This window comes from Tympanuchus pallidicinctus, unplaced genomic scaffold, assembly GCF_026119805.1.
Source record: "Tympanuchus pallidicinctus isolate F22 unplaced genomic scaffold, pur_lepc_1.0 scaffold9, whole genome shotgun sequence".
NCBI lineage: Eukaryota > Metazoa > Chordata > Aves > Galliformes > Phasianidae > Tympanuchus > Tympanuchus pallidicinctus.
In genome coordinates this window covers 569,033-581,102 of record NW_026294813.1, presented here as the reverse complement: position 1 = coordinate 581,102, position 12,070 = coordinate 569,033, and the positions used below count along the sequence as shown (strand labels likewise).

At 41.7% G+C, this 12,070-nt stretch overlaps 1 protein-coding gene across 3 annotated transcripts in view; it reads right to left on the bottom strand.

Annotated features, from left to right (window-relative positions):
* The window catches only part of PDE8B (phosphodiesterase 8B), a 75,877-nt gene that overhangs the window by 7,210 nt on the left and 56,597 nt on the right, over positions 1-12,070 (bottom strand). For all 3 annotated transcript variants that reach the window (XM_052670192.1, XM_052670190.1, XM_052670191.1), the window contains 7 exons: positions 8,319-8,370; positions 5,065-5,142; positions 4,115-4,191; positions 2,786-2,950; positions 1,934-1,979; positions 1,381-1,516; positions 115-313 (listed from right to left, as the gene is read on the bottom strand). In XM_052670192.1, the coding sequence (XP_052526152.1) occupies positions 115-313; positions 1,381-1,516; positions 1,934-1,979; positions 2,786-2,950; positions 4,115-4,191; positions 5,065-5,142; positions 8,319-8,370 (753 nt within the window). The remainder of the gene's footprint in view (positions 1-114; positions 314-1,380; positions 1,517-1,933; positions 1,980-2,785; positions 2,951-4,114; positions 4,192-5,064; positions 5,143-8,318; positions 8,371-12,070) is intronic.

The window sequence follows — 12,070 nt, the reverse complement described above, 5'->3', positions numbered from 1 at the left end:
TCCCGGACCATTATTTGAGTAAACAAATGACTTTGAATGATGCATATAAAATGGCAGTTCAGTGTGGCACCTGAGCAAGCATACCCAACTGCTAGCTCCTGGCAACAGTTTTACCTTAACTCTCTCCTTTCCCAGAAAGAAGGCAGTAGCATGCAGGACGTCCGCAGCGTGCGTGGAGTTGTGGTATGCATTGGAGGAGTGGTAGTTGGCTTCCATCACCTGCAGCCATGCTCGCAGTGTGGCTTCTGAGCAGTTCAAAAACTCAGGGACCCCAAACCGGCCAAAAACTTTTAAGCCTAAATATACTAGTGGCCTAGAAAACAACAACAGAAAATAGCACTGCTGTAATGTAAGTACTTCTAAAGAATGATGTTTCTGTCAAAGAAACCAAGGCCTTAACAATAAAAGGTGGGGGGAATATTAAGCACCTTTATTGCACACCTGAACCTCTATAAAGCCTAATCAATTAGGTTTCAAATGGTTACATCTTCTTTCAGATTTGATGTGTTTTGCAAAGTGGCACAGTTCCACTACAGATTCACCAATTCTTAAGATTTTAACTTGGGCTTCAAGAAGACTCAGATAAAAATGCTTAAAAGCTCTGTTCCTTTGTGTTTTGAGTATCTGTCAATCAATCAAAAATACATTTTCTTTTGAAGAGAAAAAAGCACAATTTCAACACAGCCACATCCCAAAGTCTAAAAAACAATAAGATAAAGTGCCAAAAACTTAGAGTTTCACATAATCTTACTACTCCATGGGTACAGATTCCTACTTCCTGAATGTATCAGGTCGGCAATATGCAAACTGTATTGATTACGTCTTACAATCATTACAATCAATTAATCAATCTCAGGCTCTTGATCCTATCACTGGCTTATCCTCTAGCCCAGTTTCTGTCCTTATAATCAAAAGCCACAGTTGTCTCACAGCTCACAAAATCATAGGGTGATTTAGTCAATGGAGGGGAGCAGCTTGCTTGCAGCCCGACCATCTGCGCAGTAGCAGGAATGAGGGCATCGGTGGGACATCTAGAACACAAGAACACTGGGCTGTGATGGTGTGACCTGAGAAAGCTGGGGGGAGACAAACAAGTAGGAGTTGAACAGGAGTTGAACCTGGGAGGGTCGGAGATGAAGTCAGGGAAGACAACAGCCTGCAAAAAGCTTCCTGTGGCCTGTGCATATATCCTAAAGCTGATGCATGCTTGGCTTGCAGATGTTGTAGGTGGTATGGACATGTACATGCATGCACACAGAAAATAGGAAGACAGCTCTCACAGACTTGCAATATCTTTCTTCAGTTTTCCTGAGTAGAGCAATTCATGCTACAGCACCTCAGTGACAGTTTCATGGACACCCAGAGAAAGGATTCAAGTACCTTTTATTTGTAACAGCTTCCAATTCAAAGATATTGAAGTCCCAGCTTTCCTCATTATCCAGGAGCTGTGCAATACAAGGTGGAACATCATTGATAGTATTTGGCACTGAAAGGTGACTATGGCTCAGGTTCATATCTGTTGAAATAGAATTTGGGAATTACAGCATTTATGGATTTTTTCTTCTTACATGCAGTATTCTATTTAGAAAACAATTCTTTTAAGAAAAATGACTCCTTCCCTCACAGTACAAAGTTTGTAAAAGCCCACTATATGTGGCTTTTGTCACTTCTGATTGTCTGGAAATAAATGAAATAGATCAACAAATGAAAATTTAGTTAAGTTTCTGGTCTGATTTTCCACATTTTAAATGCATTGTTTTAGCTATTTGAACCTGCTTCAGACCCAGAATGGAGGCAGTCCAACACTCGCTCTACAGTCACTTAGATGACCATTTCTGAAGACATACATCCCACTGCTAGCATGAATTTCTCTGTCATTAGCATTTAGAAATGAAATCACACATGCAAAGAGAAATTTAAAATGGTGGCTTACTCTTGGAAAACACATACTCATTTCCAGACAGTCTTCTCAAGCCATCCTAAAATAAACAATGTTATTAGAGGCAAGGTGGCAAAAATAATTTCCATGTCTCATTACCTGCTAAAACACTATACACACGCTCCCTCTTAGCTGCTGCACCTGGGCGCTGAACGTACTGCTCCTACTTGTAGCACTATAATAGAATTATAAGCGTAATTCTTGCTTTAAACTCTTTCAAAACAGACATGAAAGGATCCAAGGAACACTAGCACGAGACCTCCAGAAATGGTATTACCAACCATACAGTGTACTGCCCTTCTTGACCCCTCCATTCGCACTCTCAGCATTTCATCATTCACGTTAACCACCATCATTTATTTTCTGTTTCCTTCTCCTTACTTTGACAAGGATTAGCTCAGTGTTCATTACAGAATGGGGCAATCCGTGTTGAAATCCAGGCAGTCTGTCTTTGGCAGGCAGTTTTGCTACTGTTAGAGGACCAAAGTTATACCTTGATGAAAGTAAAAGCCACTATTCTCATCTAGTTGTCAGGTTGAGTAGCTGTAGAACAACCCCTCTAATTCCGTCTACGTTTCTAGAGTTTCTAAAAAGTATCTACTTGAGACAAAACAGATTAGATGATATAGTTTCTAGCGGAGACAGTGTTCACTCCTGTATGAGAATGAATGCACCCAACTGACTGAGACATAGCTGTGTCTTACCACATCCTGGTAAGTAAGCCAAAACGTTTAAGTGAATCAGCGATACATTACAATTCTGCTTCAGCTGCTTGTGGTAGCAGATCACTGAACTGTGATGCATGACACTGGTAACAGTGATTTCATCTTTACTAATTTTACTTACAGTCATCAGACCTCCAACAAGATCACTTGTGTGAGGATCCTCATCTTTGGTACCTAGCTGAGGGGAGTAAAGTTCTGCTGTCCGCAAGATTTCTAGAACTCTGTCCAAGGCTTCTGCTACAGTGATGGGGCTGTTTTCCTGGGCAGCATTAATTATGTTAATAACCTGAAAGCAGATTAGGGAGGTAGGCAAGGAAGAGTGAATACCAAATATTTTTCTTGCTATGTAAAATTACTAACTGAATTACACTACTTCCCATCTAGCAAATACTGTGTAGTTTCCCTCAGTCCTTTAAAACTCTGAAAATGTAACTGTGTGCTTTGAGTCCCTGGTACCCATCTGTTGTTTGTTACTAGCAGACTCCTGGGAAGTGAAAGCAGAAGGGTATGAAGAATAGTTGGAGGCAAGCAGACCAACATATAACCACATCACAGTTCTGCAGCACAGCCAGGCTGCTCAGAAGAAATCATTTAGTCCCAAGCAAAAGAAAAAACAAAAACACCTATGAATCAGATATCCTCACAATGGATGTAAAGCCTTCATTTTCTCAGTGTAGGTGAAAAAGGGCAGAGAGCAGCAACAGTTGAGCTGCGAACAAGGGAGAAGAAGATGGCTCTTTGTTGCCATTCACAGTATGTGTAAGCTGTGATACAGGAAAGTAGCAACGGTGCAGCAACCCTAAAGACTGCTCCTGGCAATGCCCGGACTCAGATAAAATCTCAGTCAGAACTGCTGCAGGGGCACAACAGGCTGTGCTTGTGGAGAAGGAGAGGAGTTAGCTGCTGGAATGGACAGGCAGGTGCTGGGAAGCAAAGAGCTGGAAGAGTAAAAACTGGATTTTACCAGTTTACCATGCCAGGAGATAGCAGGCGCACTGTTTGATGATATAAATTATCATGCAGCTGGTTTGAGATAGCAGACAGTGTAACATGGATGGTGAAGAAATGAGTGCAAGAAAGTAGGAGACAGAATGCAGTGCAGAGGATGCCTCTTCTGTATGCTGTATTACCAATGGCAAAAGCAAAGATGAGTCTGTGAAGTACGTTTTCTCCTATACAAGCACAGACAACAAAGCAGGTTTCTTTTCCTGCCACAGGCAGAGCACCTAGCATGGACAAACACCCTATTTACCTTTTCTATTTTTTTCTTCATAAGTAAGTCTTGGAATGAGAGGTGCAGAAGGGTTTAAGAAAAGAAAGTCTAACTTCAAATATTTTGTTAAATACAAGATGCAGTAAAGATCTGGCTGTACTGCCAAAAACTATGTATTTCCCTATAAGGGCAACTTCAAACTCTGAGCCCGCAGAAAAGGCAATGCTCAGGACTCACCTTTGTGATAGGAGCTTCTATTGTCATTGAGTGGATCCTTGCCATAGAAGAGTACCGCCGGGTCTGTAAACTTGGAGCTGGCATTAGAGAGAGCACTTTTTAGGCATAGCAGAGTATAAATTAATTATCTGACACCATTTATCCAGTGCCAAAGGCAGCCATTACGGAACAGCATGCCAGAATCCACTAGTTTCTCCTGAATCTCTTCTTCTGCACTTTTTTGCTTTGCTGTTCCTTTTTCTGCATTGCAGGCTGCCTCCCATGCAGCTGCCTCTCACTGCTGCTGTCAGTTTTTCTCCATCCATCCATCCATCCATCCATCCGTCCGTCCGTCCGTCCGTCCATCCATCCATCCATCCATTCATCCCACACTTCAGCTATACCGAAAGAAAGCTGTACTTACACACTTACACTACGCTGTACTTCATGCCCAGCAACTCCCACTCTGCCCTTGTTTGCCTATGGACTTGAGTCAGCCACAGCTTTTTCTGTGAGAGAATGCAGCCCCCTCATTTCAGTGTTGCAGCTGCTCCAATGAAACCCATTATTGCACTCTATAAGGTGTGCTTCTCTCACTACACACTGAAGAAGGAGAAAATCTCTGCCACCACCATTCCAGGCCTGCCAGGCAGCCATAGGTGGGATCAAGAGCAGCTCTGCTCTCAAGTAACCAGCAGAAATCAGTCCCTCCATGTCCTCCACCAATGAAGCCACCAATCCTCTCATTGAAGGCACCATGCACTGACATGCAACACAGTTACACTGATGCTCATGCTGGGGCTTTGCTTTGCAGTTCAGAATAAAGAATTTTTAAAGAAGTTGTAAGACACTGAAGAAATCTCTGATCAATCAATCACCCATGAACCTGCCTGGTTCCTCTTTCACTCTGTGTTTTTCTGCCTCTGTTCTTTATTTCTAACCTTATTCCTAACTGTTTTCTATTTTCTTACCATCACTACTTTGTGAAGTTATCGACTTAACATCAACTGAGTCTTTCCTTCTGTTCTTGCATTTGAAGGAATGGGATTCTGTAAATGCAAAATAAAACCATTTAAAATGTGTCAGTAGTAAATGCTTTTCCAAACTCTGAACACCATTTAAATAATCTTTACTGTACCATGTAAGTGGGGGAAATACTGTAATCTACAGCTCAGAACTGGGGAATGAGGGACCGAGATACAAACTTGGAGCACACCAAGCAACTTGCCTAAGGACGCCTGGAAAGATGCTGTGGAAGAAGGAGAAGACCATCAATGGAGCAGAGAGCTCACTTTGCCTAACTTCAGCTGCCTAAAAGCAGTCCTCCAGCCTGTCTTTGCCTGAGGTAGCTATCAAAGACCCTTCTGTAGTTACAGAGATAGGCAGTGGCATGCCCATGAACACTTCATTCTACTTCAGAGTGGACCCCTCCAGCAACCCTTCCTGTTGCTCTCCACTGACCATTGGACAACCCTGAGTTTAACTGCCCAGAAATTTTGACAAGCAAGAAAAATCCCATCTCAGCCAACACTCTCCTGGCCCCAGCACAAGGACTAATCTGCTCTCTCCATATTCAAACAGCTTTTGTTTTTAATTTCAGTAATTATTCGTAAGCTATTTAAGAAAAATGCAACATATTGAGAACAATTACAAACAATTAACCAGTTGCTGTGGAAATTAACTGTGCACCAAGCTGTCATTCTTGAAATTGCCACTTACTAAAACAAAAAAATAAATAGAAATCCTCGTATTCAGACAAATGGAAAAGCCAGATGAAACAAACTCAAACAAATGACTGAAAAATGCCTCAATTATATATAAAAGAGCACTCTGTAAAATGCAATTTTCCTCCAACACAATGCAGTCTGCCCTCTCCTTTACCCTCAAAAACAACAGCGCTGTATCTCTGCAAAAATCTTCATAGTGCCTATTCACAGAGTATCGGAGATCCACTCAAAGATCAGAGATGACAGAAAGCTTTCAAAGGGAGATAACCACTATGTGAAGAATCAGGACCAACCATCATCACCTTTGTCAAGACCGTATATATGCAGCTCCTCTGTAACAAAGCATTAGTATACAGTCCTGCTGAATTAAAAGTATGATGAAAAACCATGAATACAGTTCCTGCCTTAAGAATTTATCCTTGTCCACTCTGAAGAAACTGAAAGCATCTTTTCCCATTGATATCTAAGTGCTACATAATTAAAACATGTCATTTTATTAATTTATTAAAGCATGACATTTTATTAATTTATTTAGTGTGATCAAGTCTAAATCCCTTTTCTACCTTAACTTTTGCAGGATTTCAAAAGACACTAGAGTGAGAGCAAACATTTACACACAAACAGAGCTGCAAGTGGCAGTTGGAGGTAATAGAACCCTCCTTGTTTTAAACGTCAGCTAGCCAGCTGGAAACTTTGCTGCTGCCATCTGGAGAGAGAAACAGGCATAGAAGAGCTACTCTACAGTAGTTGAAAATATTTAAAAAAAAAAATAAATTACCCTTCACTAGGTGAGTGGAATCTTCCCATCCAGATTTGTAACAAAACACGAAGAATTGTAGAATCATAGAATGTCTTAGGTAGGAACGGACCTTAAGGACTATCCAGTCCCAACCCACCTGCCATGGGTAGGGAAGGGTCACCCCCAGTCTGGCCTTGAACTCCTCCAGGGACACAGGACCCCCATCTTCTATGGCCTGTGCCACTGCCTCACCACCCTCCAAGTAAATAGTTTCTCCCTAATACCTAAGGCACTTGAAGGTTTAAACCAGTTTGCACTGAAGGTAGAAACATAATCCACGCGTACTGAGTATTTTGTGAGGATGTGGCCTGACCAGCAGGGAGAGGGAGGTGGTGGTTTTCCTCTGCTCCACTTTTGTGAGGTCCCATCTGGAGTACAGCGTTCAGCACTGGGATCCCCAGCACAAGAAAGATGTGGGGCTGTCTTACCTGTGCTGTACCCAGACTAACAGTCCCTGTGACTTTTTGGCTACTTGCTTTAATTGTACCATAGCTATCAGTGTGACTTATATGATACCTCTTTCCGGTCTTGCTTGTCACAGTAACAAGAAAGTCTAAACACCTAAATCTTTCAAACAGATTAGTATGCTAATTACATTGTGTTAACTAGTGAGAAGTATTCTGCAACTTAATTCACAGGTGTTCTCATCTTCCTCTGTTTGCAGACTCCATTACTAGGAAAGGAGGAACAGTGAGAAAGAGAACCTGCATTTAATACAGCAACACAGCAGCAAACCGTTTAATACAACATGGATCCGTTCTAACGGCAACAACAATAATGAGGATATCAAATTGCATGCGTGGTCTCTTATCCCCTCTCACCCTCCCTTGCAGATTTTATTCTGCACCACAAAATTCTCCAATGCTTCCACATGTTCTTATGTTACTTGGAAAAGCAGTAAATGTCTTGAATTCACTTCCTAATCTCTCAGTGCATTATATCCTCCCAAGTGAAAATCAGAAGCTTCCTTATAATGCACAGCAGTGCTGCCCAGTGTTTGCTGTGGGAAGGGTCTTGGGGTTTAGAAAGCAACAAAGTGCAAGGACCTTTCTCTCAGAATAAGGCAGTAGGGCTGCATCTACCTCAGATCAACAGAAGACCATTGCAAACCTCAAATTGTCCTTTAGAGCCTCTTCTAGGAGACCAGGGATGTCTAGGTAAAAGTGTTATTTAAACAGCACTGGAAGGAGTGATTATCTTCTTATGTTCCTTTCTGAAGTCACCGTTAGTAACTTCTGCAAACAGCTCTTGGCTGAGATCTTGAATCTGTATGCAAGTAAACAGAGCTTCCTAAGACACAGAGCAAGGGCTGTGCAGATGTTCTGCAACACCACCACCGTGCTCAGGGCTGATAGGACATGACTAGCTTCAGCCTGCACACTGTAGACAGGGCAGATACTCTGGCACAAATAGGCACAGCTTCAATTTTATTTCAAGCAGCAGGAAGTGACAAGGTATGTCAGCTTTGAGATGAGATACAGTGTTTTAATGCAACAAACAGCAACACAACTTGCTTCTGAGCGCTCTGCACAGTAGACTGAATTATTATTGACTTTACAAACCCAATTATAGTGCAACATTTGAGCAGCTGGCCTTTTTTCTGTGAGCACAGGCTCCACAGAAGGAGGAGACAACACAGCAAAGACTGGCCACGACTTCAAGGACAGAAGTATATAAAGGTAAATGATAACATTCTAACCTGACTGAGAACTGTCTCCTGAATAATTCTCATCGCGTTGACTCTTGCAGAGCTGAAGACGCACCAAGAGTAAATTATGTATGTAAAAGAAAAAAAAACAAAACACACAGAGATTTAAAAAGAGCTACATTCAACACTATCCTTATCCAACAATCACTATTATTTTTATGTATATATATATACATATATAGGAAAAGACTCTCCTTCAGGTGTAATTACAAGTAGAGAAATAATATATAAAGCAAATAAATCACAGATACAACAGTGCTTTTACGTAGGAGCAATAAGTTCCTGTTTAATGCCCAGGTCTGTAAGAGATCTGAGGTTCCTTTTTAGGTAATATTTTAAGTACAAATTTCATATGAACATGAAAGATTCCAGAAATAAAATGCAAAAATAGAGAAAAAAAAAACAAAAAAACAAAAAAACAAAAACAAACTAAGATGTTATTCATTTCTTGTCTTCTGTACAGTGTTTTTAACATTATTTTCTTTGCACTGTTAAGCCAATTTTGTATACACTCTTTCATGGACTAGTGATAGAATGGATCATTTTCAAAAAAGACAGAAAAAGAACACTTGACATACTGAGGAGAAGATAGGTCTCATCCATCAGAAATTTATTTCTCAGTGATTTTTAATCACTCCCATGAATGAAAAATATAAAACAAACAAACAAACAAACAAAAAACCCAAAAACCCACAATATCTAATTTGTTTGTGTTTCTGAAACACCTGAAAATTTAACAGATATTTCAGTTTTTCTAGAACTTGAGTAGGACTTTTCCATCATCTTAATGGTTCCACCTACTGCTTGGTAGCACAATAAAAAATTAAAAGCTCTTCTGCTTTTTCATCCCTTTCAGAAACAAACACACAATCTATTCAACATATGACAACTTAATATCTGCTGTCCACTTCAGCCCATTCCCATCTACTCTAGACAAACAAGCCTTGAAACTCAACTCTGCTCAAGATGAACAGTCCTTCATGCTGCATTTGCACATCTTTCATTACACATCATACCAAAGAATCCAGTGCAGTTACCTCATCTGCTGTAGATGATCCTTTGATCAAATCCATTGCCTGCCTGCCTGCCTGCCTATAACAAAACACTAGATTGCAAACTGTTGGTTGCAACCAATAAGTAAAAAGTGAAGTACAGCAAGATAGCATTTATGCATTCTGTGTCCATGTCAGTGTGACAGAGCACGGTGTTGTGCAGCTGCAGGGATTACTCAGGAAAGAAAATAATTACATGAGACCTCTTTTTCATCACTCCTGAGCCCCTTCCATCTTGTTTTTCTTTTTCTTCTGGGGACAGGAGATAAAGAGAAGAAAATGAAGGACAAAAAGCAAAATTAAGGAGTGCTTTACTGTGTGGGGTAAGAATTAAAAAAGGAAGAGGAAATCCTGCAGTAATGTTCTACATAAATCTTGTTTGAGGGAATTTAAGAGGGCACTCTTCCCTCATAAAACTTGTTTTAAAAGCTTAAACATCTCTCCTACAATTATGCAGAAACTCTCACAGAAATTATCTCAACAGAACAAGATTGTGGAAGCTTGTCATACAGTACATTGATACAAGGCATCTGAACTGCTCATTCCAGTTCAAAACTGGAGTTCTTGGATATATCTCTTCCCGCTTCCCTCTACTGAAAGAAAACCATGGCACATTCCTCATTTATATGAAAAATAAACTGCATTTCAGTACTTCTGTAGTATTTCTCTTACCCTTTGCTGTAGGCATGATGTCAAAGAGCCATGTAAGTTAAAAAATGAGATCTGCCCTGACTAAGAAATGTTCTCCTACTTTCTCATCTATATCTCTCCTCTTGCAGTTTAAAACTGCTTTGCCCTGTCCTATCCCTATCTGTCCATGTAAAAAGTTCATTTTTCTTCTGTTTATAATTTCCCTTTAAAAACTGCAACTGATGTCATCTATTTGGACTTGTGCAAAGTGTTTGACACTGTCCCACATGACATTCTGGTCACCAAATTGGAGAAAAATGGATTTGATGGATGGATCACTCATTGAATAAGGAATTGGCTGGATGAGACTCAGAGAGCAGTGACCAACAGCTCAGTGTCCAAGTGGAGACCGGTGACTAGTGGCTTTCCTCAGGGATTGGTGTTGGGACTGATGTTACTTAACAGTTTTGTGGGTAACACGGACAGTGAGATCAAGTGTATCCTCAGCAAGTCTGCAGACGACAGCAAGCTGAGTAGCTGAGTGCAGTGGACACACTAGAGGGAAGGGATGACATCCAGAGGGACCTGGACAGCCTTGAGAGGTGGGCCCATGGCAACCTCATGAAGTTCAACAAGCCAGGTGCAAGGGCCTGCACTTGGATTGGGACAGTCCCAAACACAGACACAGGTTGGGTGGAAAATGGCTTGAGAGTAGCAGTGCTAAGAAGGATTTAGGAGTGTCAGTTGAGGAAAGATCCAACATGAGCCAGCAATGTGCGCTTGCAGACCAGAAGGCCACCATACCTTGGACTGCATCGAGTGTGACCACCAGGTCAAGGGAGATGATCCTGCCCCTCTACTCTGCTCTCGTGAGACTCCACATGGACTTCTGTGTCCAGTACTAAATCCCCCAACACAAAAAGGTTGTGGAGCTGTTGGAGGCAAGTCTGGAGAAGGGCTATGAAGATGGTCACAGGACTGAAGCACCTCTCCTATGAGGACAGGCTGAGAGAGCTGGGGCTCTTCAGCCTAGGGAAGAGAAGACTCCAAGGAGACCTTATAGTGGCCTTTCAGTGCCTGAAAGGGCCTACAAGAAAGCTGGGGAAGGACTTTTTATAAGGGCATGTAGTGACAGGAAAAGGGGAAATGGTTATAAAATGGAATAGTAGATTTAAACCAGACAGTAGGAAGAAATTCTTTACTGTGAGGGTGGTGAGACACTGGAACGGGCTGCACAAAAGAAGTTGTGGATGCCCCCTTTCTGGAAGCATTTAAGGTCAGGCTGGATGGGGTTTGAGCAACCTGGTCTAGAAGGAGGTGTCTCTGCCTATGGCACGGAGTTTGGAACTAGATGATTTTGAAAGTTCCTTCCAACCCAAATGATTTTATGATTGGAAGGCCACAATGACATCTATATGGAGCCTTCTCTTCCCCAAGCTAAAGAAGCCCAGCTTTCTCAATCTGTCTTTATAAAAGAAGTGTTCCAGCCCCTTTGATAATCTCTGTGGGTCTTGTCTGGACCCAGTCCAACAGCTCTGCATCCCTGCTGTACTGGGAGACACAGACCTGGATGCAGTGCTCCAGTCTGGTCTTCACAAGAGCAGAGTAGAGGGGGACAATCACCTCCCTCTCCCTGCTGGCCACTATTCTTTTGATGGAGCGCAGAACAGTGTTGGCCTTCCAAGCTGCAAGCACATGCTGCTGACTTGTGTCCAGTTTATTGTGCACCTGAATCCTTAAGTCCTTCTCACAGGGTTGTTACGAATGAGTTCTTCTCCCAGACTGTATTCATAGTAATTCATGAATGTTAGTAAGCTTCCATGCATTATCATAGAATTATATAATAGAATCATAGAAAATGATGTTGTGGGTGTGTGCCTGGGTTGAAAAGGACTCAAAGATCATCTAGTTTCAAAGCCCTTGCCATAGGCAGGGTCACCACCAAACCAGGCTGCCCAGAGGCACATCCAGTCTGGACTTGAATGACTCCAGAGATGGAGCATCCACAACCTCCTTGGGCAACTTGTTCCAATGAGTCACACTGTCTGAGAGAAAAACTTC